At 45.8% G+C, this 27,467-nt stretch overlaps 2 protein-coding genes across 3 annotated transcripts in view; one reads left to right on the forward strand and one right to left on the reverse strand.

Moving 5' to 3' along the window:
* The window catches only part of NTPCR (nucleoside-triphosphatase, cancer-related), a 287,934-nt gene extending 286,422 nt beyond the window's left edge, over nucleotides 1–1,512 (reverse strand). For both annotated transcript variants that reach the window (XM_075339749.1, XM_075339750.1), the window contains exon 1: nucleotides 1,402–1,512. In XM_075339749.1, the coding sequence (XP_075195864.1) occupies nucleotides 1,402–1,435 (34 nt within the window). In that variant the 5' untranslated portion in view covers nucleotides 1,436–1,512. The remainder of the gene's footprint in view (nucleotides 1–1,401) is intronic.
* Nucleotides 1,513–1,934: 422 nt separating this feature from the next.
* EXOC8 (exocyst complex component 8) overlaps nucleotides 1,935–27,467 on the forward strand; it is a 30,170-nt gene continuing 4,637 nt past the window's right edge. The window contains exon 1 of the mRNA XM_075339748.1: nucleotides 1,935–2,589. Within this exon, the coding sequence (XP_075195863.1) occupies nucleotides 2,147–2,589 (443 nt within the window). The 5' untranslated portion in view covers nucleotides 1,935–2,146. The remainder of the gene's footprint in view (nucleotides 2,590–27,467) is intronic.

Genomic DNA, 27,467 nt, shown 5'->3' on the forward strand with positions numbered 1-27,467 from the left:
GATTACTGCGGAGGGGGGTTTATTTCAATAAAGATGGAGTCACTAATTGTGTTGTGTTTTATTTCTAATAAAAATATTTTTCTGTGTGTTGTGGTTTTTTTTTATCTGTACTAGAAATTCATGGTGGCCATGTCTAATATTGGCGTGACACCATGAATTTCGGGCTTAGGGCCAGCTGATAATATACAGCTAGCCCTAACTCCATTATTACCTGGCTAGCCACCCGGCTTCAGGGCAGCTGGAAGAGTTGGATACAGCGCCAGAAGATGGCGCTTCTATGAAAGCGCCATTTTCTGGGGTGGCTGCGGACTGCAATTCGCAGTGGGGGTGCCCAGAAAGCATGGGCACCCTGCACTGTGGATTCCAATCCCCAGCTGCCTAGTTGTACCCGGCTGGACTCAAAAATTAGGCGAAGCCCACGTCATTTTTTTTTTAATTATTTCATGAAATAATTAAAAAAAAGGGCTTCTCTATATTTTTGGCTCCCAGCCGGGTACAAATAGGCAGCTGGGGGTTGGGGGCAGCCCGTACCTGCCTGCTGTACCCGGCTAGCATACAAAAATATGGCGAAGCCCACGTCATTTTTTTTTCTTTTTGGGCAAAAAACTGCATACAGTCCTGGATGGAGGATGCTGAGACTTGTAGTTCTGCAGCTGCTGTCTGCTCTCCTGCATACACTAGTGAATGGAGGATGCTGAGACTTGTAGTTCTGCAGCTGCTGTCTGCTCTCCTCCATACACTAGTGAATGGAGGATGCTGAGACTTGTAGTTCTGCAGCTGCTGTCTGCTCTCCTCCATACACTAGTGAATGGAGGATGCTGAGACTTGTAGTTCTGCAGCTGCTGTCTGCTCTCCTGCATACAATGAACATTTTGAAGAAGGAAATGACATCAGACCTTTTTTTTTTTTTTTTTTTTCCCCAACAATCTTTAATGGCATTGTGCACTGATTAAAAACGCAGTGAGCAAAAACGCAGCAAAAAACGCACCAAATCGCGGCAAAAACGCATGCGTTTTTGCCGCGTTTTTTAGCCGCGGGTGCGTTTTTTAGACAAAAACGCACATAAAAACGCAGCGTGAAAAAAACGCCTAGTGCGCACATAGCCATAGCTGTGTTTTTAGTCATAGAAACGCAGCTATATGCGTTTTTCATTGCATTGTTGAACATCTCATTGAACTCAATGGGTGAAAAACGCAGTGAAAAACGCAGAAATAATTGAGATGCTGCGTTTTTGTGGTCACCACAAAAACGTAGCTACAAAAAAACGCTGTGTGCGGACAGCACTTCTGAAAACCCATAGACATTGCTGGGGAAGCAATGTCACTGCGTTTTCAGCACAAAAACGCGGTAAAAACGCCGCTAAAAACGCGGCAAAAACGCCTAGTGCTCACAAGGCCTTACCTGGAGGTCCAGTTAAGAACACGTGACTGTGCATTGCCCTGCTTACTTGCTGGCTGACAATAATCTGCAGAAAGAACCCACAGGAGCTGCTAAACTGTGTAATATCACGTGACTTACATCAGATCCCTACTTCCGCTTTAGCTACTGACGTTAGGTTGTGGCTAAATCCCAGTGGCCAAAAGGACATGTGGGCGTGACGGCTTGTTTGGTGGGCGTGGCGATGTTTCCTCCGGTTTACCATACTCATGCAAGGGGGAGCTTGCACCCCGTTACCCCCACAGACCCCCGCTTCAGCTATGTCGGCGGAGGGTCCGCCCCTACTGGGCACATGGGCATGACGTCAGGAGAGATATCCCTCTGGTCACTGGGATTAGACGTTGAGCCTAGACTTTATGAGGTTTTTCCAGGTTAGTGGGCGTGACCGGCTGGGCTACTGGGCGTGGCGATGTTTCCTCCTGTCCTTTATAATCATGCAAGAGAGGGTATTTCGTCTGGAAACAGTCGGGCTGCATTATGGACACAACCCTATCACGTGACACATTACGTCATACATGAAAGGAGCCCATACATTCTAGCATAGCATCTACCACTGAAGGGGAGACCTATAGCACATACATTCTAGTGTCCATTGAGTAACCCGTTCCTATTCCGGTCATGTGATGTTGCGGCTCCGCCTACTCGAAGCGGTTGCTGCTTGACAGTCCCGTTTCCTGTTTTGGACTGTAGTTCTTCTTTTGCTTCCATAATGGCGGAGACTAGTGGCTCGGTTTCCCGGCTAAAGAAGCAGCTTGAGTACAGCCATTTCCAGGCGGAGCAGTATGTAAAGCTTCTCTCCCAGCAGTCTGACGGTGACCGGGACCTACAGGAGCACCGGCAGCGCATCCAGGGCTTAGCGGATGAGACTGCGCAGAGCCTGAAGCGCAATGTCTACCAGAACTACCGGCAGTTTATTGAAACTGCCAAAGAGATCAGTTACTTGGAGGGGGAGATGTATCAGCTGAGCCACATCCTGACCGAGCAGAAGGGCATCATGGAGAGCGTGCCGCAGACCCTGCTGCACTCCGACCGCTCAGAGGCCGCCCGGGAGCTGAAGGCGGCCTTCACGGAGGAGGCCGAGGAGGGCAGGACCCTGACCACCCTGCTGGAGAAGGTGGAGGGCTGCCAGAACCTGCTGGAGACGCCCGGCAGGTACCTCTGTGTGAGATCAGATGGACGTCCGGCGGGGCTAGGGGGATCAGCTGGGCCCTGGTGTCTGAGGCCTATGGAGCTGTATAGATTTCATGATGAGAACCCCATACAGTGCCAGAGGCTGTGACCCCTCAATACTGGCCAGGGCCACCCCACACAGAGACATTACTGTTGCCAGTCCACCCTACTGTGCAGGAGCTGTAAGGGATAGCTTTATCACAGGCTATGTGCTCACAGGGCGGTTTTATTTGCGGGGTTTTTTTAGCGTTTTTTCTTGCTTATTGTAACCAATAAAAGCAAGGACAAAGCATCCCAGCGAAGTCTGACGATCCTGACTCGCTGTGCACATTCTGCTTCTTTTTTCCTTGCAGATTTTGTTGCTGAAAAACAGAAGCAACGTCCATTGTTTCAGCGTTTATTTCCTGCGTTTCTATAATCCCCTGCAATGCTTTATCACTACAGGGGATTATAGCGCAGCACTTTTCTTCACACACGCGTGCATACAGCATGGTGTGTGAGGCTCAGTAACCCGTGGTCATCATGGTGACAACCCAGGTTACCATTTCAGCAATCAGGTACCTGTCATCGCATTACAGGGACCCGATCTCCAGGTCCCTGCCTCCTGAATGCTTTGATTGCAGCTTTTTTTTGGGGGGGGGGGGGGGGCTTTAACTGCCGAGAGCGAGAAAGCCATAACCTGGCTGTACCCATGCAATCACCGTGTTAAAAAAAAAAAATGCACATAAGGAAGCAGGTAATAAAAAATGCACTTTTTTTCTGCTGCGGTTTTCCTGCCAAAACATGTTTTTTGTGTGCAGAAAAAAGCACGTAAAAACGCAACGGTGGCACATAACCAAAAAGGAAAACCTCCTTTTTGGTGTTATGGCTCTGATTTACACACGTTTATGCCCTAATTCTGGTGTAAACACTTTGAAAGGTTAAAGGGCACCAATTGCCATTATTTTCGTATATAAGCTAAAACCAGTGCTATACTGGCACTATCAGGCTGCTTATCTACATACCATTAGTGGTCAGCTCGGATGTTTAGGTTTTCAAATCCAAGAAAGTGAAGTTTATAAATTCAGCAGCTACTTGAGTGGCATGAGTAACAGAGCAGATAATCTGTGTGTAGGTATTCTGATGGATTCCCCCCCCCCCCCCCCCCGCCTGTTGTTCCTCCCTCTCTCTGTTCTCTATGCTAATTTTACTATTCACTAAGATGGCATCGAATTTGGCGCCATTTTTGTGAAGAACGTGTTATTCCCTGCTATTCTATTGTTCCGCTGAGAGGGCGGTGTATGCACCCTCACATCTTTTGCTCTCGTGACCGCGGGAGCATGTGCGGTCACAACAGAAGTGAAGAACAGCTGATCGGAGGTCGTGATTAGCTGCAGAAGAGGACACTGTGCCAGCACAGCCTCACCAACATCACAGGGTTAGGCGAGTCCATTATGAACTTGCCTCACCTGACCCCGTGCGATCCGGTGTCGCTGGCACGCTGCAGTCAGATTGTTCCTCCTGTCGCGTCTTCCAATCAGCTGTTTCTCCACTTCTGTTGTCACCACGCACGCTCCACGTTCTTCACAAAGATGGCGCCAGAGATAAGCGCTATGCACAGGCGCCAACTCCAACGCCATCTTAGTGAATAGTAAAATTAGCATTGAGAACAGAGAGGGGGAGGAATAATAGTCAGGGGGGTGGGAATCCATCTGAATACCCACCCAGTTATTATCTGCTCTGTTGTTCATGCCAATCAAGTAGCTGCTGAATTTATAAACTTCACTTTCTTGGATTTGAAAGCCTAAACATCCGAGCTGACCACTAAAGGTATGTAGATAAGCAGCCTGATAGTGCCACTGGCATTAGCTTATATATGAAAATCCTGGCGATTGGTTCCCTGTAAACAATGTTATCACAGCACAGATTGTGCAGAAATATTGTGCCCTAGAGTTTTGTGACACTTTCAAGCTAACTGCCAAAGTGAGATGGGCATGGCAATGGCCAACTGCCACAACTGATGACTTGCGACACATTCATTAACTGGCATATTCTTAATAAAGTCAGTACATCTTATTCCTCCCAGGGCTTAATAGATGTTATGTCATGCGAGTCCGGCAGCTAATCAGCGGTCACTTGGCTCTCATTCCAGTGATGTCAACACTTGCTCTCCCAGGATTATATGACATTATGTCGAGCGAGTCCTGTAGCCCAGAGGTCCCCAACTCCAGTCCTCAAGGCACACCAACAGTGCAGGTTTTTGGGATTTCCTTAGTATTGCACAGGTGTTAATGTAATTACCTGCCCAGGTGCTGGTTCCAACAGCCGTGCAATGCTAAGGAAATCCTGAAAACATGCACTGTTGGTGGGCCTTGAGGACTGGAGTTGGGGAACCCTGCTGTAGCCGGTCAGCGGCTGCTTCGCGTTCTTACTTTGGACATAACTGAAATTTGGGGGGCATTACAGAGAACCAGGCTTTCTAATTTGTTCCAGGAGTCAGTTTCATCCTTAGGAAGGGAGAGTTAAACAGCTGCTGATTGGCTGCAGGGCTCAGGTGACATAGCATTACGCGAGTCCCAGGAGAGCAGGCGCTGAAATTGCAGGAGCAGTGCCAGGTATAGGTGGTTTTAATGTTTAGGGGAATATAGTAATTAAGAACGGGTTGTCAGAGTACTGGACAATCTCTTAAAGCTTTATGCGCATGCTGCAGTTTTGTGCCTTAATCGAAAAACGCACCCTGTGGCAGAAAAATGCACCTCTGACCGAAAAAACGCATCCCCAAAAAGCATGCATTTTTGCTGCGTTTTTAGTGCATTTTTGCCCATGCGTATTTTATTTGGTAAAATATTGATGGGCAGACTCAGATACCCAGGATCAGCGGGTCTAACCAGGTTAAAAAAAAACAAAACTGTTCCTGCCCGGAATTGATCCCAGGTATCTGGCCAAATGCCGGTTTCCATACAAGTCTTATCGGGACCAGAATCCAAGGCGTAAAAATGGTGGTCAAAGGGATAGGAGCAGGCACAATACTTACCAAGCCTCCAGCTCAGCTGAAACTGCTCCTGCCACCGCTCACTCTTTTTCTGGGGCTGGGGCTGTTCATCAGCCTCATGCATATTCACTGCTTTCCCCGCTCACCGGCATCTGGTTTCAGTCAGACTCAGTCCCCAGGCAGTGTTTCTGTTTGGTTGGAATCACAGACCCTGTCTGCGGGTCTATCATGGTACAAAAATAAATTAAAAAAAAAATCGGCGTAGGGTCCCCCCATATTATGATACCCAGCACAGTTAAAGCCCACGGCTACTAGCTGCAGCCCCCAGCCATGTGCTTATCTTGGCTGTGCATCAAAATAAGAGGAACCACATGCGTTTTTGTTTTTGTTTTTTATTATGTAGGTAAATGATTAAAAAAAAAAGACGTGCAGCCCCCCCAAGTTTGATGGTTTGATGCCCAGTCATGATAAAGCCTGACAGCTGGAGGCTTGTATTCTCCGGCTGGGAAGACCTGTTCTTCTTGTGCCCCCAGCCTAAAAATAGCAGCCTGCAGCCGCCCAGGATTGTCGCATTCATTAGATGCGATAGTCCCTGCACTTTACCCAGGTCTTCCTGATTGCATTGGTGTGTTGATAATATGGGTAATGAGAGGTTAATGTCAGCCTACAGTTGCCACTAAGCCCTAGATTAGAAATGGGAGGCATCTACGAGAATTTCCCCCATCACTAATCTGTAAGTGAAAGTAAATAAACACGAACACTGAAAAAAAACTTTATTTGAAATAAGACAAAAAACACCCTCTTTCACCACTTTATTAACCCCCTCAAAACACCCCTACAGGTCCGATGTAATCCACATGAGGTCGCACAATGATTCCAGCTCTGCTACATCTGAATTCACACCGAGTGGCCATAGAACATGACCGCCCGCTTTGAAGTTCAGGCAGCTGTGCGATCAGCAATGACGTCAATCAGGTGATTTGCAGTTACGTGGTAGAGGATGATGGGGACCTCCAGTTGTGACCGCAAATAGCCTGAGTGATGTCACTGCTGATCCTGTGGCTCATTTATTCTCTGCTTTAAGATCAGTGTGCGGTCATTGTTCTATTGCCGCACGCTGAGCCTTCTCAGATGTAGCAGAGCTGGGATCGTTGTGGAATCTCTTGTGGATTACGTTGGACCTGCAGAGGGGTTAATAAAGGGGTGAAAGAGGGTGTGTTTTTTTTTTTTTCTTTCAAATAAAGAATTTTTTGGTGTTTTGTGTTTTATTTACTTTCATTTACAGATTAGTGATGGGGTGGTCTCATAGACACCTCCCATTACTAATCTAGGTCTTAGTGGCAGCTGTGAGCTGACACTACCCCAATTGCCACTGCACCAGGGATATCGGAAGAGGCGGGACTGTCGCATCTAATGGATGTGACAACAATCCTGGGCGACTGCAGGGTGCTATTTTAATGGGGTAGGGGTGGAGGGGGCAAGAAGCACTGGTCTCCCCAGCCTGAGAATACTAGCCCCAGCTGTCGGGTTTGATCATGGCATATCAAAATAGGGGGGGGAAGGGGTCTTCATGTCGTGGTTTTTTTTTTTTTTGTTTTTACAATTTATCTAAATAATTAAAAAAAAACTGCATGCAGTTCCTCTTATTTTACTATACAACCAAGTGCATGGCTGGGAGCTGCAGCCAGTAGCCGTGGGCTATATCTCTGCTGGGCATCATAATATGGAGGGGACCCTACACCTATTTTATTCAACCAATCACATACGCTGTCTTGGGGCTGGGTCTGACTGCAGCCAATCAGAGACTCCAGTGAGCGAGGAAAGTAGTGAATATGCTTGAAGCTAATGAACGTCCCCTGAAGAAGAGTGAGGGACAGCAGCAGCAGTTCCAGCTGAGCCAGAGCTCGGTAAGTATTTTTTTTTTTTTAATAACTTGGTTTGACCCGCTGATCCTGGGTATCACTATAACGCTGGTCAAAAAAAAGCACAAATTGACATGCTGCTGCTTTTTCTTTTCTTTTTTTTTTTTTTTTCTGCACCCAAAACTGCAAGGAAAAAACAAGCAACGTGCACACAGCCTTTCTGAATTCTCAGACTTTGCTGGGGAAGGAAATGGTTGCAGTTAGGGGCAACAAACTGCACCAAAAAAAGCAGCGTGTGGACAGGGCTTAACTGGTTTACAAAATACCGGTCTTAATGAATTGGGGCGTATGCATTTATCACTTAGACATTTTGGTGAAATTACTAATAATCCTGATAATAAACTGAGCATTTTTATGAGACCAGCTGAAGGGTAAGACTATGTGCGCACGTTGCGTAAATACATGCAGTTACGCTGCGCTTTGTAGCGCAGCGTAACTGCATGCATCCTGTGTCCCCTGCACAGTCTATGGAGATTGTGCAGGGGCCGTGCGCACGTGGCGTCTTAGAGCGCAGCGCTTCGGCTGCTGCCCGAAGCGCTGCGTTCTAAGAAGTGACATGTCACTTCTTCCGTGCGCTTTGCCGGCAGCTCCTGCTCTGTCTATGGTAGGAGCTGCAGGCAGAGCGCATGGAATCGGCTTTTTTTTTTTTTCTCTACGGACCTTTTCTGCAGCGATTTGAAGCGCACGTGTGCTCTTCAGATTGCTGCAGAAATTTCTGCAGGGCTAGTACGCAACGTGCGCACATAGCCTTAGGGTACGTGCCCACAATCTGCACATGCGGTGTCCTGGCTGCAGCATGACCTCTCCTGCGGGAGCTGCGACTGTTCTCAGGAGACTGCAGCTGTCTGTGCCCACAATCAGGGTTTGGGCTGCTGCGGTCTTTCTCTCTTTTCCCCCTTTGGAGAACGCTTGAGGCTCCGCAGCAAAAAATTGACATATAGCCGCCTGGGAAACCGCACTGCATGTCAGTTTATGCTGTGGACCATACATACACAGTGGGCAGGAGATTTCTGTAGTCCCATCCATTGCGCTTGTACTGTACAACACAGCAATTTGGACGCAAAGAAAATACTCTGCATCTGAAATGCTGTGAACCCTGGTCTTCGGCATACAGCCAAAGAGTGAAGTCTAATGCTACCGGAAATGCTCTAAAAACGCATGTAATCCGTACATCACTTTATCAACATTTTATCGAGGCCAAATAAAAACTGCAGCTGACTATACATCATAAAACGCAATGGAAAGACCCAAGTAACCTGATTTACCTCATAAAAGCATGAAAATCTATAACATCAAAAACTCATCAAATACTCATATGGGGAACTAAGCCTATAAAGGGAACCAACCAGCAGGATTTGCATATATGAAGTAAAGGCAGTGCACACTGGCGCTAGAATGGTGAATAAAATGATACCTTCACTTTAGGCCCCTTTCACACGTCAGTGATTCTGGGACGTTTGTGCTTTTTTTTTTTAAACGTACCAGAATCACTGACATACGCAGACCCATTATAATGAATGGGTCTGCTCACACATCAGGGATTTTTCACTGCACGTGTCTCCGTGCGGCGTACCCGCGTGTGCGTGATTGCTGCACGGAGACATGTCCATTTTTTTCTGGCATCACTGATGTCCCACGGACCACGCAGTGGTGTGGTCCGTGAAACACGTGCCAGAAAAAAACGTGCATTTAAAATAATAAACATTTTTACTCACCCGGCTTCAGCCGCGCTCTCTGCAGCCCGTGCAGCCTGCTGCTTCTAAGCCGGCTGATTACTGTCGCGCATATTATTGATGCACGACACAGCCGACCCGGAAGCAGCTGCTGCAGGGGTCAGCGCCGGCCGGATGCTGCATCGCGGGAGCGATCAGCACCATGGAGAGCGGGAGCGGGCAGAGGTGAGTTGATTTCTAAGTGCAATCACGGGCCACGGAGAACGGAGCCCGGATTGCACTTAGACAACCCACGTGTGCCGTGATTCACGGCACACGCAGGGACATGTGCGTGTTTTACACGCCAGTGAAAAACGTCTGTGTTTTTCACTGACGTGTGAAACGGGCCTTACAGATTTAAAACGTCTTAACAAAGTTCCAGAAATTAGTGCAGCAGTTAATTGGTGTTTGCATCGGGACAGGACTATATGAGTCGGGTCTTCCTTTATTATTCCTCCCCTGTGTGGTTTCATGGCCTATATGTAAAAATATTCCCCTTAGCTCCAAGATAATTATGGCCGGCGAGTGTCCAGTGTACACTTGAAGTATTTCAGTCTCATCAATAAAATGATGCCTGAGTCGGCCCCTGCTCATACCGCTATCTCTGGCGCCATCTTACTGTCCTCCGACTTGTGATGCATCGGATGCTTGTTCCAAAGGCGACGCATGCAAGTTCGAGCTGTTTCATCAGTTAAAGCTTTATGTGCAGTGGTGGCAGGAGCGGATCAACTAAACTTTCTGCAACTATGCTCTTGAGTCCAGGTTGCAAAGATGTTCTCACTGGCCAACTTTTTTTTTTGGCTCCAATGATGAGTCCCAACCCGGCAGTCCCAGTAAAAAAAGCGGGGGTGCGAACATGCTAATGAATGCGCAAGCATTAGAGGATGATTTCACGGACCTCTCCACCGCTGAATTTAGGCTCAGTGCTCATGACCCCGGTGTTTCAGTCATGCGCACTATGAAGCCGGGTGTACACGTCCTGGCTTGAAACTGAAGTAGTGCGCTTAACCAGAAGTCCGATATCATGTGCACTGAAGTGATATCTAGTGTTCGTCAGTGATGGCAGCGGAGAGGTGAGTGAGATCATCCTGTGACGCTGCACATTCATTAGCATGTTAGCATGCCCACAGGGGTGTACTAACATGCTAATGGAGTTGACTAGCAAGGGAAGCAACGCCCCTGGTACTAGTCTCTGCGCTCATTAGCATCTGATAGAAGATCTTTTTAGAAGTACTTTTTCTAAAGATCTCTTTATCTATGCTAGTGTATACATGGGCGGTTAGCCAGGGATTAGCAATATGCACCCAGAACTGCTCATGGTTCTGGGTGCATATTGGACCTGACAGATTCCCTTTAATTTGAGCTGTGAAAAAAGCTGTGGCTCGTTTGGCCTATCGATTCAGTGTTTGTGGAAAAAACTGTATGTGATGGAATATTTTGGATATTTGTACTGAGCTCAGCCATCGAAAGTATATCAAAATCACCTCTTAAATTTTCAAACAATTTTCCCCTTGCAGACTTGTGTAATTCTTTTAATTCCTCTGTCTGAAATCTTGCAGGGAGCGTCTGGTCTTGGCCTGTTTATGGTGAAATGATCTTTTTCATTTCCGGATTATGGCACCAACAGTGCTCACTGGAACCTTCAATGGCTAAGGAATTATTCTGTAGCCAATGCCATCAGTATATTTTACAACAATAAGGTTGTGAAGGTCTTGAGACAGCTCGCTGGTTTTACCCACCATGAGATGTTTCTTGTAGCTCACCTTGGTAATGAGATACCTTTTTATAGATCAGTTGAACCAGCTGATATTATTTTTCCTTAAGTGGCAGGATTACTTTCTAATTGCTGATTAATAGATTTCAGTTGGTGTCATGACTTTCCTTGTTTTTTTGCACCTTTCTTCATGTGTTAAGGCCCCTTTACACACTGAGACTTTCTAGCGATCCCACCAGCGATCCCAACCTGGCCGGGATCGCTACAAAGTCTCTGGTGAGTCACTGGTGAGCTGTCAAACAGGCAGACCTGGCCCACGACGCAACAGCGATCCGGACCTGCAGAACGACCTAGCTAGTCATTGGGGACGTTGTAAAGCAGCTTTTTGAAAGGGAAGTCGCTAACGAAGTCGCTGTAAAGGCCCCTTTACACACTGAGACTTTCTAGCGATCATGCTGCACAGCGGGAAACAAAGGACCAAAGAATGGTCCTGAACGATTTGTAGCGATCACAACTTCACAGCAGGGGCCAGGTTGCTGATGTGTTTCACACACTGCAATGTCGCTGGGGAGGTCGCTGTAACGTCACAAAACCGGTGACGTTACAGCGATGTCGTTTGCGATGTTGCAGTGTGTAAAGCCACCTTTACATACTTTTACCTTTTTTCTCCTTGCTACACATAATTTATGGACATCTAGGGTTTGATTTCTTTCCCTATATGGATTGTAAAGATTGTCACTGACCTTTTGAGAAATTCATTGCTATGATTAACCCCTTAGGCTGCTTTCACACTACGTTTTTTTTTAACATGCGTCCTGAACGTTTTTTTGCCGCAAAAGCGGTTCCTGTTTTTCCAAAGAGAAACGCATGCAAGCGTGTTATTTTACAGGATCCTTTCACTTGGAGTTTATGGGTGGACATTTGAGTCATGTGATTGGGAGTCAGTGGAACTGAACCTGACAGCCTGGAAACGAGAGAGATTAGAACACATTGGCAATCGCTGACAGCATGATTTAAAGATCTGCGGTGGGAATCGCGCTGTTCCTTGCCGCCATCGACGGCCCCGTGACGTGATCACGAGGCGCCGATGTGTTGTCATGGTAGCGCGAGGACAGCTGATGACCACTTACGCTGCCATGACACTCTCTCTCGCTCTCTCTCTCTCTCGTTTTCAGGCTGGCAGGTTCAGTTCCACTGACTCCCGATCACATGACTCCAATGCCCGCCCATAAACTCCAAGTGAAAGGATCCTGTAAAATAACACGCTTGCATGCGTTTCTCTTTGGAAAAACAGGAACCGCTTTTGCGGCAAAAAAACGTTCAGGACGCATGTTAAAAAAAACGTAGTGTGAAAGCAGCCTAAGGGGTTAATCATAGCAATGAATTTCTCAAAAGGTCAGTGATAATCTTTACAATCCATATAGGGAAAGAAATAAAACCCTAGATGTCCATCATCTCATACTGGTCAACAGTACACCCCAGAGGGGGTATAGTCCGAACCGAAGCCCAGGCAGTTCCCTGACCAGACCTATATCTCCACAAGCTTTGTATCCCCCACAGGAGTGGTGGGACCACGTCCGTCAACTTCCTACCAAACAAGATTTCCAGGTGCTCATTTCTGAGATCAAAGACACCTGCCGCTTCAAAATAGCAGCGGTCAGGCAGCATGTTTCCTCTATTTCTAAAAGAATAATTCAACTGGAAGATGATCATAGAAATCCCAGAACAACCATCTCCAGGCCCAGGGTTCCTCCCAAGCGGACGTCATTAAACACCTTCACAACTGGCCAATTTTGCGCTTTCCGTTTTTTTCGTCATTCTTCTGAGAGACATAACTTTTTTTTATTTTTCAGACAGTATGGTCATGTGAGGGTTCGTTGTTTGCGGAACAAGCTGTACTTTTAAATGAAACAATAAGTTTTACCATATAGTGTACTGGAAAATGGCAAACAAATTCCAAATGCTGAAAAATTGCAAAAAAAAATGTAAAAGTGCAATAGCACTATATTTTTTTTTTTATATATTTTATTCACTGTGTTCACTATATGGTAAAACTGATGTGTGGGGGTGATTCCGGAGGGCGGTGCGAGTTCGTAGACACCAAACATGAATAGGTTTACTTTTATCTAAGGGGTTAAAAAAAAATCAGAAGTTTGTCCAAAAAAAGTGGTGCACGTTTTACGCCATAATCCGTGACCCATAGCGTTCTCATTTTTCATGATCTATGGCTCAGTGACGGCTTATTTTTTGTGTCTCAGGCTGCCGATTTTAATGGTACCATTTTTGCGCAGATAATACGTTTTGATCGAATTTTATTGCATTTAGCACAAAATTTGTGGCGATTAAAAAAACATAATTCTGTCGTTTGGAATTTTTTTTGCCGCTGCGCTGTTTACCGATCAGATTAATTTTATATTTTGAAAGATCGGGCATTTCTGAATGCGGTGATACCAAATGTGTGTGTAATTTTTTTAACCCTTTAAGTTTCAATCAGGGTGGATTGATTTAAATCACGCCGATTTAAATCATGATTTAAATCACGATTTAAATCAAAAGATTTTTTTCTATTTAAATCGGATCGATTTTAATCATGATTTTAATCATGATTTAAATCACTGATTTAAATCAAAAGGTTTTTTTTTAATATAAATCACGATTAAAATGAGAAGTGAGAGCAGTGTGCATGTGCGCCCATAGTTACACGGACGAAACTAGGGGCAACGATCTAACGCCAGGGTGAGGGGGGGACCCCAAAGTAAGTAAAAATCTTTTTTGTTTTACTATATGGCAATAGGTAGGTGTTTAAAAGCAGCATGTCTTAATTGTATAAACTATTAATAGCCTCCACATTTTGTTCATACTGCCCCTTTAATTCCACACTTCTAGCTTGGTTTCAGTTTTGGTTTAGTTTCTTTTTCCCTGCATTCAGTTGACATGCCCAAACTTGTTGGATAGTCAGCAGTACTTGGCTCGGGCTGTAGTAACATCAGCAGTGCTTGGCTCAGGCTGTAGTAACAATCAAACTTCATAAGTGATCTGTGTGAGCCATGGCAGCAGGTCGTAAGAGAGACCCTATTTGGGTTCATTTTGTTGAGATGCCAGCAGCAGATCTTGGAAAGAAAGGTGCAAGAGCAAAGTGCAAATACTGTCAAAAGGATATCCAAGGACTTGTTTGCCGTTTGAAATCACATTATGAAAACTGCAACCAGAAGGGAAATGAAGATGTTGATAGTGATTACAACTAATGTCAATGAACCCCCACAGCTTCTTGTGCACCAGGAGCCTAGTACTAGTGGTAAGTCTGGCAATTAATTTACAACCTATTTTTTTAACAGACATTTTACTGGGATGGTTAAAGTCTATGAAAAGAAAAATTTCTAGCACTGGTAGTTCTGGAGTATAGAATTTAAATTTATGTTAAGGCAATATTTCACAGAAAATTAACGCTAAAGGACATGTGCACCTTTATTTTTTTAAGGTGCACATGTCCCCCCCCCGCAGCGCTCTTACCTCCGATCCCCGCAGCGCTGAGATCCGTGGCTTCGTTTTGACCGTCCGCCTCCCGTCCTCCGGTTGCGGCCTACTCGCAGTGATCCAGCGACGTGACGTCAGCGGGCCGCACGCACCATTGAAATGAATGGAGGCGCGCTCGCGGACGGGCAGAACGAAGCCACGGATCCCCGCAGCACTGACATCGGAGGTAAGAGAGCTGCGGGGGGAGGACATGTGCACACTGTGACTGGCTGCACCTTAAAAAATAAAGGTGCACATGTCCTTTAAGTAAAAATAAAGTGTGTATACGCTTATTTTTTTTTATTGTAGGCTGCAATTCACTTTTGAAGTCTGCCAAATTGACCATTTTAAAAAAAAACATTTTTAAAACTTTTGTGACATAATTTTTTTCAGTTGCTGAGGCTCTGATATTAGTTACCAGTATTACAGCAACCTCACCGGAAAACTTGAGTAGCATAACTTTTGAGACAGCCCTTATAGGACGAGGACCATTACATTGTTCAAAAAGTTTGTTTCAATATTTTCGTTATATTTCTTCAAATACGCAGTCGATTTATATTTTTAATTTCTGTGCTTTCAGGGTCAAATATGGCTTGTGCTGCACGTGACAATCAATATCTGGGTACAACTTCAACAAAGCAGCCCAAAAAAAAACTTTGCGTGCAACAAAGTGTAGAAAAATTCATCTTAAAGACTACGACGAGCCAGAAAGAACATTTTGATGAATTAATTGCTAAATTCATATTTGCAACCAATTCTTCTTTCCGACTAGTTGAGCACCCATTGTTTGTACAAATGATCGAAGGAATTAGACCAGGCTACAAACCACCAAGTAGATTTGATATCTCAGGAAAACATCTTCAGGCTGTATACGACATAGAAAGAGCGGCTTGTACAAAATATTTGAAAGACAAGGTTGTTAACATGAGCTTGGATGGTTGGAGCAACATCCACAACGACCCCATAATTTGCACTTGTGTCACAACAGAAGATGGTGAAACTTACCTTACAGACACAATCGACACATCTGGAAATTCACATACTGCTGAATATTTACTTGAAATTGCTAAGAACTCAATTCACCAATGCCAAGAACAGTTTGGATGTAAAGTAAGGAGCTTAGTTACTGATAACGCAAGCAATGTGGCAAAAATGCGAGCGGAACTGGCACAGGATGACACAAATGTCATTACATACGGTTGTTCTGCCCATTTGTTGCATCTTTTGGCAAAAGACCTGCATATTTTGGGTGTCAAGGAACATGTAGAAATTGTTAAATATTTCCGCAATAATCATTTTGCACATGCAACCTACAAGGAAATGGGAGGACTGAAGTTGGTTCTACCACAAGATGTTAGATGGAATACCTTGGCTGACTGCTTGGAACTGTTTATTAACAACTGGTCAAAATTACTGTCCATTTGCGAAACACATCGGGATAAAATTGATGCTAATATACGAAGTAAAGTATTAAATCTTGGTGTGAAGAGAAATGTCGAGGACCTTTTGGAAAGGTTAAAGCCAATATCGATTGCGTTGGATAAAATGCAGAAAGATACTGCAACCATAGCTGATGCCACAGAAGTTTGGAAAGATTTAGAAGATTCTCTAGATCTCTTGAACCTCTCAAACAATGTAAAGGTTGCAATACAGCACCGCAAGGACCAAGCATTAAAAGAAGAACACTATTTAGCCAATATCTTGCATCCCATCTACAGAGGGAAAAAATTATCTGAGGCGGAAATCAACTCTGCAATGGAGTGGCTCGCCAATACTAACCATGACATTGTGGCAACTGTGCTGAAATTGAAGTGTGAATCTGCACCATTTCAAAAATACATGTTTGCAGATAACGTCGTTAATGAACTAAAACCACTGGACTGGTGGAAGTCGCAATCACTTGTTCTTCCAGCAAAGATAATAAATCTAGCTACTCAGCTACTGACTGCATCGGCTTCATCCGCAGGAGTAGAGAGATTGTTTTCTTCATTTGGTTTTGTGCACACAACAGTCCGAAACCGCTTAGGAACTGCTAAAGCAGGACAACTGGTTTTCCTATTAAAAGTCCTAAATAAACAGTAGGCTTAAAGGACTGATGTATTCACTGAAGATGTTTGCTTACTTCAAACGTTAGAGATAGGCTATTGTTAAAAAGTACTTACTCTCTGTAGTTCAATTCTGAGTGTTTAATAGTGCAAATAAAAATTATTAGGTTTCATAATCAACTGTTTTAATATTTTTATTTGTGTAAAACAATTAGATTTGCAAAAAGACAAAGTTTTGCTTGTGTACAACTTGATTAAAAAATCTGATTTAAATCAAATGATTTAAATCAAAAAAATCTGATTTAAATCAAAAAAATCTGATTTTTTTTCATTTTTTTAAAAAAATCAAGATTTTTCTCCACCCTGGTTTCAATGGGGCAAAAGGGGGGTGATTTGAACTTTTTTAGTGTTGTTGTTTTTTTTTTTTTTTTTTTTTGTTTTTTTTTTAAACTTTTTTTTTTATTATTTTACTAGGTCCCCTAGGGGACTATATGGATCAGCAATCTGATCGCTCTTCCATATCTGCTGATCACAGCTACACAGCTGTGATCAGCAGATATGCTGCTAATCTTTCTTACCCAGCTCTTGGCTGTGTGAGGCAGGAAGTGAGTCATGTGAGCTACAGGAGTCATCACATGACTGTGCTACCATGACAACTACCGGAAGTCAGGTGATCACGTCACGTGACTTCCGGTATTGGCCGGTGAGTAACATTATAGCGCGATCGCTATTATAATGGCACTGTCACATATTGACAGCGCCATTAAAGGGGTTAAAAAGCACGGGCGGATAACGATTCCGCTCATGCCTGGCAGGCACACATCTCAGCTGTAAAAATCAGCTTGCAGCAGACCACGGGCAATAACATTATGACAGCTAAGATGTAAGATTACTGCCCGCGGTCCTGAAGGGGTTAAAGACCTATAGCGTCACATTGAAGATATGTTTAATAGAGGAAGGCAACATAACTATAGGGCCAGGGGAGTTCCGGAAGCACAAGAGAAAGATGATGATGTAGCCATACTGCAGACCATATTCAATTCAACCCTACAGCGACCTCAGGATCACCCCATTTCTGTGGATTGAGCACATAGGGCTTTGCAACCCAAAATATGGGGGGCAACCCTAGAGACATCATATGTCACATTACTGACTTTCAACTTATGGAGGACATAATGGGTAAAGCCCACCAAAGCAGGTTAAGTGTCAAGGCACCAGGGTCCATCTATTTCAGGAACTCTTGTGGATCACTTTACAACAACGGAGAGCCCTTTGCCCACTTTTGTCAGCCTTGAGAGAGAGCAGTATACCCTATAGATGGGGTTTCCCATTCAGCCTTTCTGCATGGCGAAGAGATTCATCAGCCACTTTGAGAGCCCCTGCAGACCTTACATCCCTTTGCCGTTCCTTTGGCCTAAATGTTATGAATCTCCCGGATTGGACTCACCCCCCCCACCCCAACCCCCACGTAACCAATGGCATCTCTCCGCAGACGTGGAGAAGATAGCCCCCCCCTCCTGAATGCCCACGCTGTTCAGGTCCACAAATACCTTTTAGAGCATGCCATGCATAGTCCGCCTATTTCTCTTTCTAAGTGTATATTCTACTTTTTCCCCCCCACGAAGTCCCGGGTGGTTGTTAATATCTATTTGTCTGTTCCTGAGGTTTCACCACTCTTCCACTAGAAGAGTTGTACTATTTAATTTGCACTTTGTTCCGTGGTACAGATTACATAAGGTGTGGCTTCTCCCACTTTAAGGCCCGTTTCACATGTCGGTGAAAAACAGTGACGTTTTTCACTGGCGTGTAAAACACGCACATGTCCCTGCGTGTGCCGTGAATCACGGCACACGTGGGTTGTCTAAGTGCAATCCGGGCTCCGTTATCCGTGGCCCGTGATTGCACTTAGAAATCAACTCACCTGCTCCCGCTGTCCATGGTGCTGATCGCTCCTGCGACGCAGCATCCGGCCGGCGGTGACCCCCGCAGCAGCTGCTTCCGGGTCGGCTGTGTCGCGCATAATGAATATGCGCGACAGTAATCAGCCGGCTTAGAAGCAGCAGGCTGCACGGGCTGCAGAGAGCGTCGCTGGACGCCGGGTGAGTTAAAATGTTTATTATTTAAAATGCACGTTTCTTTCTGGCACGTGTTTCACGGACCACACCACTGCGTGGTCCGTGGGACATCAGTGATGCCAGAAAAAAATGGACATGTCTCCGTGCAGCAATCACGCACACGCGGGTACGCCGCACGGAGACACGTGCAGTGAAAAATCACTGACGTGTGAGCAGACCCATTCATTATAATGGGTCTGCGTATGTCCGTGATTCTGGTACGTTTAAAAAAAAGCACAAACGTACCAGAATCACTGACGTGTGAAAGGGGCCTAACTAAAAACTAGTCGACTCTTATGATGGGATTGCAGTACCTCGGTGTATATACTACTGTTTCTTGATCCCATATTTGTTATTGGATATGTTTTTGTTTGTTTATTTTTCTAATGTTCACAAGTATGTATATTATCTGATAGGACGTATTCCACTAGTAGAAGGCTCATGGAAGTTAGGCAGGGTACGCACAAAGAGAACCCCTTATGGGCCTGGGGAGGCAGACTGGGCAGTCACCACGGGATAAATATTATATATTTGAACAAAATACACATCTCAATCATTGTTTTCTAAGTCTCAGAAAAACCACTCCATAGTGACATAAAAAACCAGAAAGGACAGGAGTTTTTACAAGGCAAAAATACAAAATTGTATTCATACATGAAAATCGCAAAAAATCACATTTGTGAAATAGAATTACAGATAACAGTGCTATAAAGGGGGGACACCCAAAGATTTGTGGGATAGAGAAGCACGCTCATATAACTATCAAAAAACATGGGTATATACCGGTAGGTCAAGCTCCAATAAATAGAGTAAAATGCCTTGTGTCAAGTCTTAAATCAATTAACAATGGGTAAGCGATTGATTTAAGACTTGACACATTACAGCATTTTACTCTATTTATTGGAGCTTGACCTTTATAGCCATATTTTTTGATAGTTATATGAGCGTGCTTCTCTGTCCCACACATCTTTGGGTGTCCCCCTTTATAGCACTGTTTTATCTGTAAATCTATTTCACAAATGTGATTTTTTTTTTTTTTTTTTTTTTGATTTTTTTTTTTTTTTCTGATTTTCATGTATGAATAAAATTTTGTATGTTTGCCTTGTAAAAACTCCTGTCCTTTCTGTTTTTTTTAAGTCACCACGGGATGCCTAGCCATAAAGGGAAGTCTTGGCATTAGGCCGGAGCCACACGGGGCACTACTGCGATGCTCACATGACCCTTGGCTCGCGCTGGCAGCACAGCAGGAGCCGAGTGTTATGCTAGTATCCCTGCTTCTGAGGTACGACTGTGCGAGCGGACCTCAGCTGTGGGGGGCGGGCCGGCACAGAAGAGAGGAGGGTGAGATTTATCTCCCTCTCTCCTCCGTAGCCGGCTATTGCGATTCTCTATCTGCACGTGCGGTACACAAGTGTACCGCGAGTGCAGTGCGATTTTTCTCTCGCCCCATTCACTTGAATGGGTGCGAGAGAATAATGTCTCGCATTACAATCACAGCATGCTGCAATTGTTTTCTCGGTCCGATTAGGGCTGAGAAAATAATCGCTCATGTGTGCTGACACACAGGCTAAAATTGGTCCTAGTGGAATGCGATGTTTTATCGCATTCCACTCCCACCGATTTTCTTGCCGTGTGGCTAAAGGGGGCTTTACACACTACGACATCGCTAATGCGTTGTCGTTGGGGTCACGGAATTTGTGACGCACATCCGGCCGCATTAGCGATGCCGTTGCGTGTGACACTTATGAGGGATTTTGCATCGTCGCAAAAACGTGCAAAATCGCTCATCGGTGACATGGGGGTCCATTCTCGATTATCGTTACTGCAGCAGTAACGAAGTTGTTCCTCGTTCCTGCGTCAGCACACATCGGTACGTGTGACGCCGCAGGAACGAGGAAGCACCCCTACCTGCCTCCCGGCCACAACGTGGAAGGAAGGAGGTGGGCGGGATGTTACGTCCCGCTCATCTCCGCCCCTCCGCTGCTATTGGGCGGCGGTTCAGTAACGCTGCTGTGACGTCGCTGTGACGCCGCACGAACCGCCCCCTTAGAAAGGAGGCGGTTCGCCGGTCACAGCGACGTCGCTAGGCAGGTAAGTATGTGTGACTGCTCTGAGCGATGTTGTGCGCCACGGGCAGCGATTTGCCCGTGTCGCACAACAGATTGGGGCGGGTACCCACACTAGCGATATCGGTACCGATATCGCAGTGTGTAAAGTGGCCTTTAGGCCTTAGCGACACAATACAACTTTAAAATGGTTAATCTGCTTAGCTTTAATGTTAAGGGGTCAGACGTGAAGAGAAGGCTTGCCCTTCAGGAGATGTGCAAGTTTCGAGCTGAGATAATCTTGCAGGAGACCCACTTCACGGAAAAGAGTTCCTTCAACTTTGCCCGCCATTGGTATCCACAAACTTTTTCAGCAACAAACACTAATAAAACGGCAGGAGTGGCCATAATGATTTCACGCCATTGTCCCTTTCAGGTGCACAAATGGGAAGCGGACTCATTGGGCCGCTTTCTTATGGTTCAAGTCACCCTGAGCGTGATACCACTACTCCTATGCAATCTATACGCCCAAAATTCCAATCTGGTCAGATTCATTTAGTCTGTTCTGTCTCGTCTCCCCCAGATAGAGGTTTTGCACACTTTATACGAGGTGACTTTAATATGGCGTTTTTGGATAGGGCAGACAGGCTATAAGCCCCCTCTCCCAGCTCTCACAGACCCCCATACCTATCTATCAATTTCCGCAAGCTCATACGCAAGCATCAGTTGTATGATCTGTGGAGGATTGGAAATCCGACTGCGAGGCAATACACTTTTCTCCCATAACTCACACAGCCGAATTGTTTATTTCTTTGGCAATGTCCTTACACTGCGAGCCCTTCAACAAGCATATATCGGCAGTATTTCACGGTCAGACCATGTGCCTCTAACAATGACCCTTAACTTTTCTGCTATCCCTCCCAGACAAACCCACTGGAGATTAAACAAATCCTTGATAACTAACATCTCGTCACGAGAATCCTTATGCAAGGTGCTACAGACTTACTTTGTGGAGAATTCCCCATCCTCTCCCTCGCTACCTATCTTATGGGAAGCCCACAAGGCAGTCCTCAGAGGAGAGTGCATAGCGCTCTCTTCTAGATTAAAAAAAAAAGATTTCCAACAAATTTATCATGAGTGTGAAGCTAAGTTGCGGGCAGCTGAGGAGCACCTTCAATCACACCCTACTAAAAGGTGCTTGAAGGAGGTCATAGACTTAAGAGCCAAACTAAAAGAAATATTGCACAGGAGGGTAGAGAAACTCCTTCGTTATTCTCGATATTACAAATTTGGCAATAAAGAGCATACCATGCTGGCCACAAAACTTAGAGTCCAAATGGTTACTTCCACCCCATGCGCTATAAAGGACTTGTCATGCAATATGATCCCGCAAAGATAGCACAATTTTCATACCTACTATGCGTCCTTATATTCGCTTCTCTCGACCCTCCTGGCCTCCAAGCCAGATAGGATTGCGCTGCTAAACGAGTATTTGACCTCTTGCCACCTCCCAAAACTATCACAAGAGACTTTCGACGACATTAATCGGAAGGTCTTACCTGGTGAGATTAATCTGATTTTTCCCTTTCGCCCATGACAGCACCACCTGAGAGATAGGTTCCGCCCACATCAGGACAGGAAACCCACTGATAAAAAGGCGGTACCTCTCCTCCACATCAGTTTGGTTTCCTGTCCTGATGGGACAACCCACGGATTCTCCCAGGTCTGACCCGGTGTGGAAGTTTGGTTTCTTACCAAAAGCCGGCATTCGGGCCTGGATGCACCTCCCCAGGGCTTCGGCTGTCTGCGGTGGTGGGGCGTGAGCCTGGAACGGGAGCTCGGCACTGCGTCGCCCCAGGCTATGTGATCCTCACACGGAGCCCGCGAGACAGGCGCCCTGCTGACGGAACGCCGGGGTGAAGAGGAAGTGACGCAGCACCCGGAAGTTCATCGCATGTGCAAGGTGTTCCAAGATGGCGGCGCCCAGTGAACGGATTTCGGGCGGGAAATTTGAACCAGGGAGGTATGAGGAGTCACCTTCGCTGCATTCCGGTGAGTATGACTTCTCCCCTATTCAGGATGGAAGACAACTCTCCTCCAGGGCAGGATGTGCTGGAACAGCATACAGATTTCCATAACAGCAAGGGGAGCACTCCTCCGGCAGGGCTAGTCCCTCCAGTCCGGCAAGTCGACATTCCAGGGGATCTGAGAAATCCAAATCTGGAAGTCATAAACTGCCTCCGAAACCGGTACCAGATCCGCCATCTTGGGGGGTGAGTGTCTGCGGCAGCATTTCATTGTTTAAAAGTCCCCCCTATGTTCCCTTCTTTCTTCAGGAGGTACCTCTAAGAGGAATTGTGGGGTTTACAAGGACAGTCTATCCTCAGATTACCAAGGGAGCCTTGTCCCACCTGTCTCAGAGAGTTTTATTTAGATCATAATGTTGAAATTACATATAAAATTAAACATGACCAAATTCTGACATGTTTCGGACCCTAGAACAGGGTCCTTATTCTTATGCAACATGAACAAATATGTATTCTGAATTTATAAGAGGAAACATGAACTTGTCTCAGTGAATCAGTGTCCAAGTGAAAACATCTGTTGTAGACTGATTGTTCATTTAAGACAAGACAGGGAGCAAAAAAAAAAAAAAAGACGCTGCTGAGTGTTGTGGTGCACCTGTAACCCTAGCTATATTGGGAGGCTTGGACTGTTGTATCACTTGTGATTCTCAGTTCTGGTCCAGATTGTGCTATGTGGATCAGGTGGTTACTGTCCTCTGCTGACTGAGGACGGGGGGGGGTGCCTGGCCAAAAAAAATCCCAAGGCAAATCAAAGCACTGTTTAAAAAAAAAACAACACACATAATGTTACCAAAAAAAGCTTAATATACCATTGTGACACTCTAGGTGTGATCAAAGATACATAGTTTATAATTATATCATTCCAGATGTTGTAAAGTGTAAATAAGCGAATCCCTCAGCACCAGAAAGACTGCTTCTATTGTTCTCTGTTGTCAGCCATTATACACAACTGTTATTGGTATAGAGAGGCTGCAACTATTATCCATTATCCCTTGTTGTCAATCTTACAAGTCATAGAATAACTGTTATAATGTGGGAGAACTTCTGCTTTTATTCTCTGTTGTCAGCTATTACTAACCAAGAAAAAGGCGGTTATAATATGGGGGAACCACATCCACTATTCTCTATTGTCAACCTTAACAGACTAGGTAAGAAACTATTGTAATATGGAAACTAACGTCTATTGTTCTCTGTTCTCAGCCATACAAGCTGGGGGGAAAAAACGGGGTAATCTTGGTAGAAGGAAACTGCATCTCTTACTCTTTGGTTTTGGCTTATGTATGGAAGCACCAAGCCTCAAGGCTGAGTTGAGAGATATTAGCCGTGCTGAAGTTAGGGAAACACATAAACAATCCACTAGGAATGATGGGGGAACTTCAGATAAATCAGGCGGCTCTGAAAGGGGTTCCTGAAAATTTTCACCTGCCTCTTCCTCAGCCTTGGACTCCTCATCTTCCTCAGACGTGGACGGCAGACTATGCTTCCCATCCTTTGAGGTGACACCCCTAGTGGAAGCTGTCCACTCCACTAGGGGCTGGTGGATGATAAAGATCCTGAATCCACACAAGAACTCATGTTGGAGGCCTGAATTGCAGGTTCATGGTACCTGGGAGGCTGCAGCAGGAGCTCTTTGCCCGGCGGTGGCAGGTACATGTGTAACAAGGTCCATAATGGTCTGGGTCCAACAATTCGAAGACTAACTTAAGGGTACCGTGTCTAGTAAGGACATTATTTCCTCATTTCCACGTATACAGGGGGCAGCAGACTTCTAGCGGATGCTTCCATCGACAAGCTCAAATTATCTGCAAAGGTAGCAGCTCTTTCCAATTCAGCCAGAAGGGCCCTCTAGTTGAAATGCTGGAAGGGAGACGTACAGTCCAAGAACAGACTATGCAGGATACCTTGTGAAGGAGACTTTTTGTTTGGATCACAACTGGATGACCTTCTGTCCAAAGCGTCAAACAATAAACAAGGATTTCCAGCTGTAAGAACTCCATTCCCTTGTAGCCGTCCGTTTCGGAGGAAGCAATTTTCCATAAGGAGCCTCCCAGAGACCAGAACTCCTGGAAGGATAGACGGAAGAGGTCCTCAGGATTATGTTTGATCCATCATCCTCTACCAAGCCACAAGGCCCTCAATGACTCCACCATCCCAGTGGGGGGGGGAGGCTCTCCCTCTTCCTTGAGACTGTTTCCTCCAGCCCGTGGATTCTACAGATCATTGCAAAAGGGCTGAAATTACAACTGAAGTAGCTCCCTCGGGGGTATTTTATTGTAACATCTATATGACAGGGAGAGAAAAGAATAGTGATCTCCATCCTAGAGCACTTAGGGTGGATCATAAATCAGGAGAAATCTAGAACACAAACCTCAACAGTGTCTGTCTTTCTTGGGGCTGATCCTGGATTCTGTCGCTCAGAAGTCTTTTCTCCTGGAGGAGCAGATACTGAAGTCACAATCCCTGGTCACCTTGGCGATTTGAAAAACCAGTCATGACCCTCAGACAGGCTATGTCTCTTGTGGGGACCCTCACATCCTGCATCCCCACGGTTCCTTGGGCTCAGATATGAGATCCCTTCAGATGGAGGTCCTGGTCTGACAGCAACAGTCAGGAGGCTTCTTGGATATGAGAATCCGCTTGGATCCAAAGGTGTTGTTTTCTCTACCTGGTGGCAGGACTTAACTCTATTGTCCACAGAGGTGTCCGGGTGTCCCAACATCACGGATATCATCCCAACAGATGCAGGTCACTTAGACTGGGGAGCTTACCTGAGAACTCACCTGTTACAAGGACTATGGGACGATCATGTGAGGACTCGGTCCTCAAACTTCAGTGAACTAACTGTAATAAAATCAGCCAGGGATCATCCCATGACAATAGATGCAATGCCGATCCCTTGGTCACAGGGTCTTCTATATGCCTTTCCACCCCTGGTTCTTCTTCCGTCTGTGCTCAGGAAGGTTCGGGAAGACAAGGCCCTCATTATCCTCATAGCTCACTTCTGGCCAAGAAGAGCCTGGTTCTGTTGGCTCCAAAGACTGGCAATATCAGACCCTTGGATACTGCCGGACAGGACAGACCTACTAGTCCAGGAACCAATGTGCCAACCCAAGGCTCCTACCCTACACTTGACAGCGTGGCATTTGAAAGGCGGCTGCTCCTAGCACAGGGATTCTCCTGAGAATTTAGTAAAACTCTCCTTAAAAGTAGGAAGCCGGTCACCACTGGTATTTAGGGAAGGGTCTGGTGAAAAATCCAGCAAGTTTCCTGGGCACAGATCGGGGGTCCCCCTCTCTTCCCGGCCATCCTGGAAATCCTTCAGTAAGGGTTGGATTGAACTTATCCACTAGCACCTGGAAGGTACAAGTTTTGGCCCTAGGAGCCCTCTATAAACATAGCCTCAGAGAATAGATGGATTAGCAGGTTCATTAAATCCTGTGCTAGAGCGACTCCTGTCCCTTCTCCTCGCATGCCTCCCTGGGATTAAATCTTGTCCTTGATGCCCTTATAGACACCCCATTGAGCCCCTTTCAGATGTTCCCTCCAAGACCCTGAAGGTGGTACTACCCATTGCTTGCCATCCGCTTGACGGGTGGGTGACCTACAGGCGCTCTCCATTGTCCATCCATATACCCAAATTTTGATCGATAAGGTGGTATTGCGTACAGATCCCTCATAGCCTAAAGTGGTCAAGCCCTTCACAGGTCCCAGGAATTCATACTGCCTTCCATTGTGACCCTCCTTCCAATGACAAAGTGGACAGGCTCCATAGCTTGGATGTAAGACTTGCCCTTATAACCTACTTAGATAGGACCAGGGAATTGCGAGAATCTCAGGCCCTGTTTTTTATTTATAGCCCCCGGACTTTCCCTAGAACGTATCTACAAGCACCATGGCTAGGTGGGCCCGGGATGCTATGTCGCTGACCTACTCAGCTAAGGGGGTGCCATTTCCCCTGCAGATTAGGGCCTTTCCACTGGGTCACTTTCTACTACTTGGGCTGAGCGGGCAGAGGTGTCTATTGATCATATATGCAGGGCCGCCACTTGGTCCTCTTCCTCTACCTTTTTCTGTCACTATAGACTTGACTTGTCCTCCACAGCCGACCCTTCTTGGTAGACTGGTATTAGAGGCGGTGGTCCCTCCCTAAGGTGATTGGTCTCTAGAATCTCTCAGGTGGTGCTGTCATGGGCGAAAGGGAAAAATCTTAATTACTTACCGGTAATGGGATTTTCAGAAGCCCATGACAGCACCCTTAGTTCCCCCCCCTATTCACTGGTTATGGGCACCCTTCGGGGAGTGTCAGATTTCATGGTGTATTCCTTTTGGTAGTGGTGTGATTAACATATTTTTTGTTTGTGTTTTGTTGGTCCTCTCTGGCTCTGTAGAGCCACTGATGGGGAGGACAGGTACCACCTTTTTACCAGTGGGTTTCCTGTCCTGATGTGGGCGGAACCTCTCTCTCAAGTGGTGCTGTCATGGGCTTCTGAAAATCCCATTACTGGTAAGTAATTAAGATTATCAAGGACCTCCCAAGCCATAAAGCACCAGGACCTGATGGGTTTACTTACCTGTCTTACAAGACATTTTCCGAGGAGCTGTCCCCTTACATGACAAGCATTTAATCTCTTCATGGAAGAGGAGGACATCCCAAGCATGTTTTTCCATTCATATCAGTTATCCCCAAAGCAGGTAAGGACCCTATGGACCGTGTGAGTTATCGCCCCATAAGCCTAT

The sequence above is a fragment of the Anomaloglossus baeobatrachus genome, chromosome 3 (assembly GCF_048569485.1).
Source record: "Anomaloglossus baeobatrachus isolate aAnoBae1 chromosome 3, aAnoBae1.hap1, whole genome shotgun sequence".
Taxonomy (NCBI): domain Eukaryota; kingdom Metazoa; phylum Chordata; class Amphibia; order Anura; family Aromobatidae; genus Anomaloglossus; species Anomaloglossus baeobatrachus.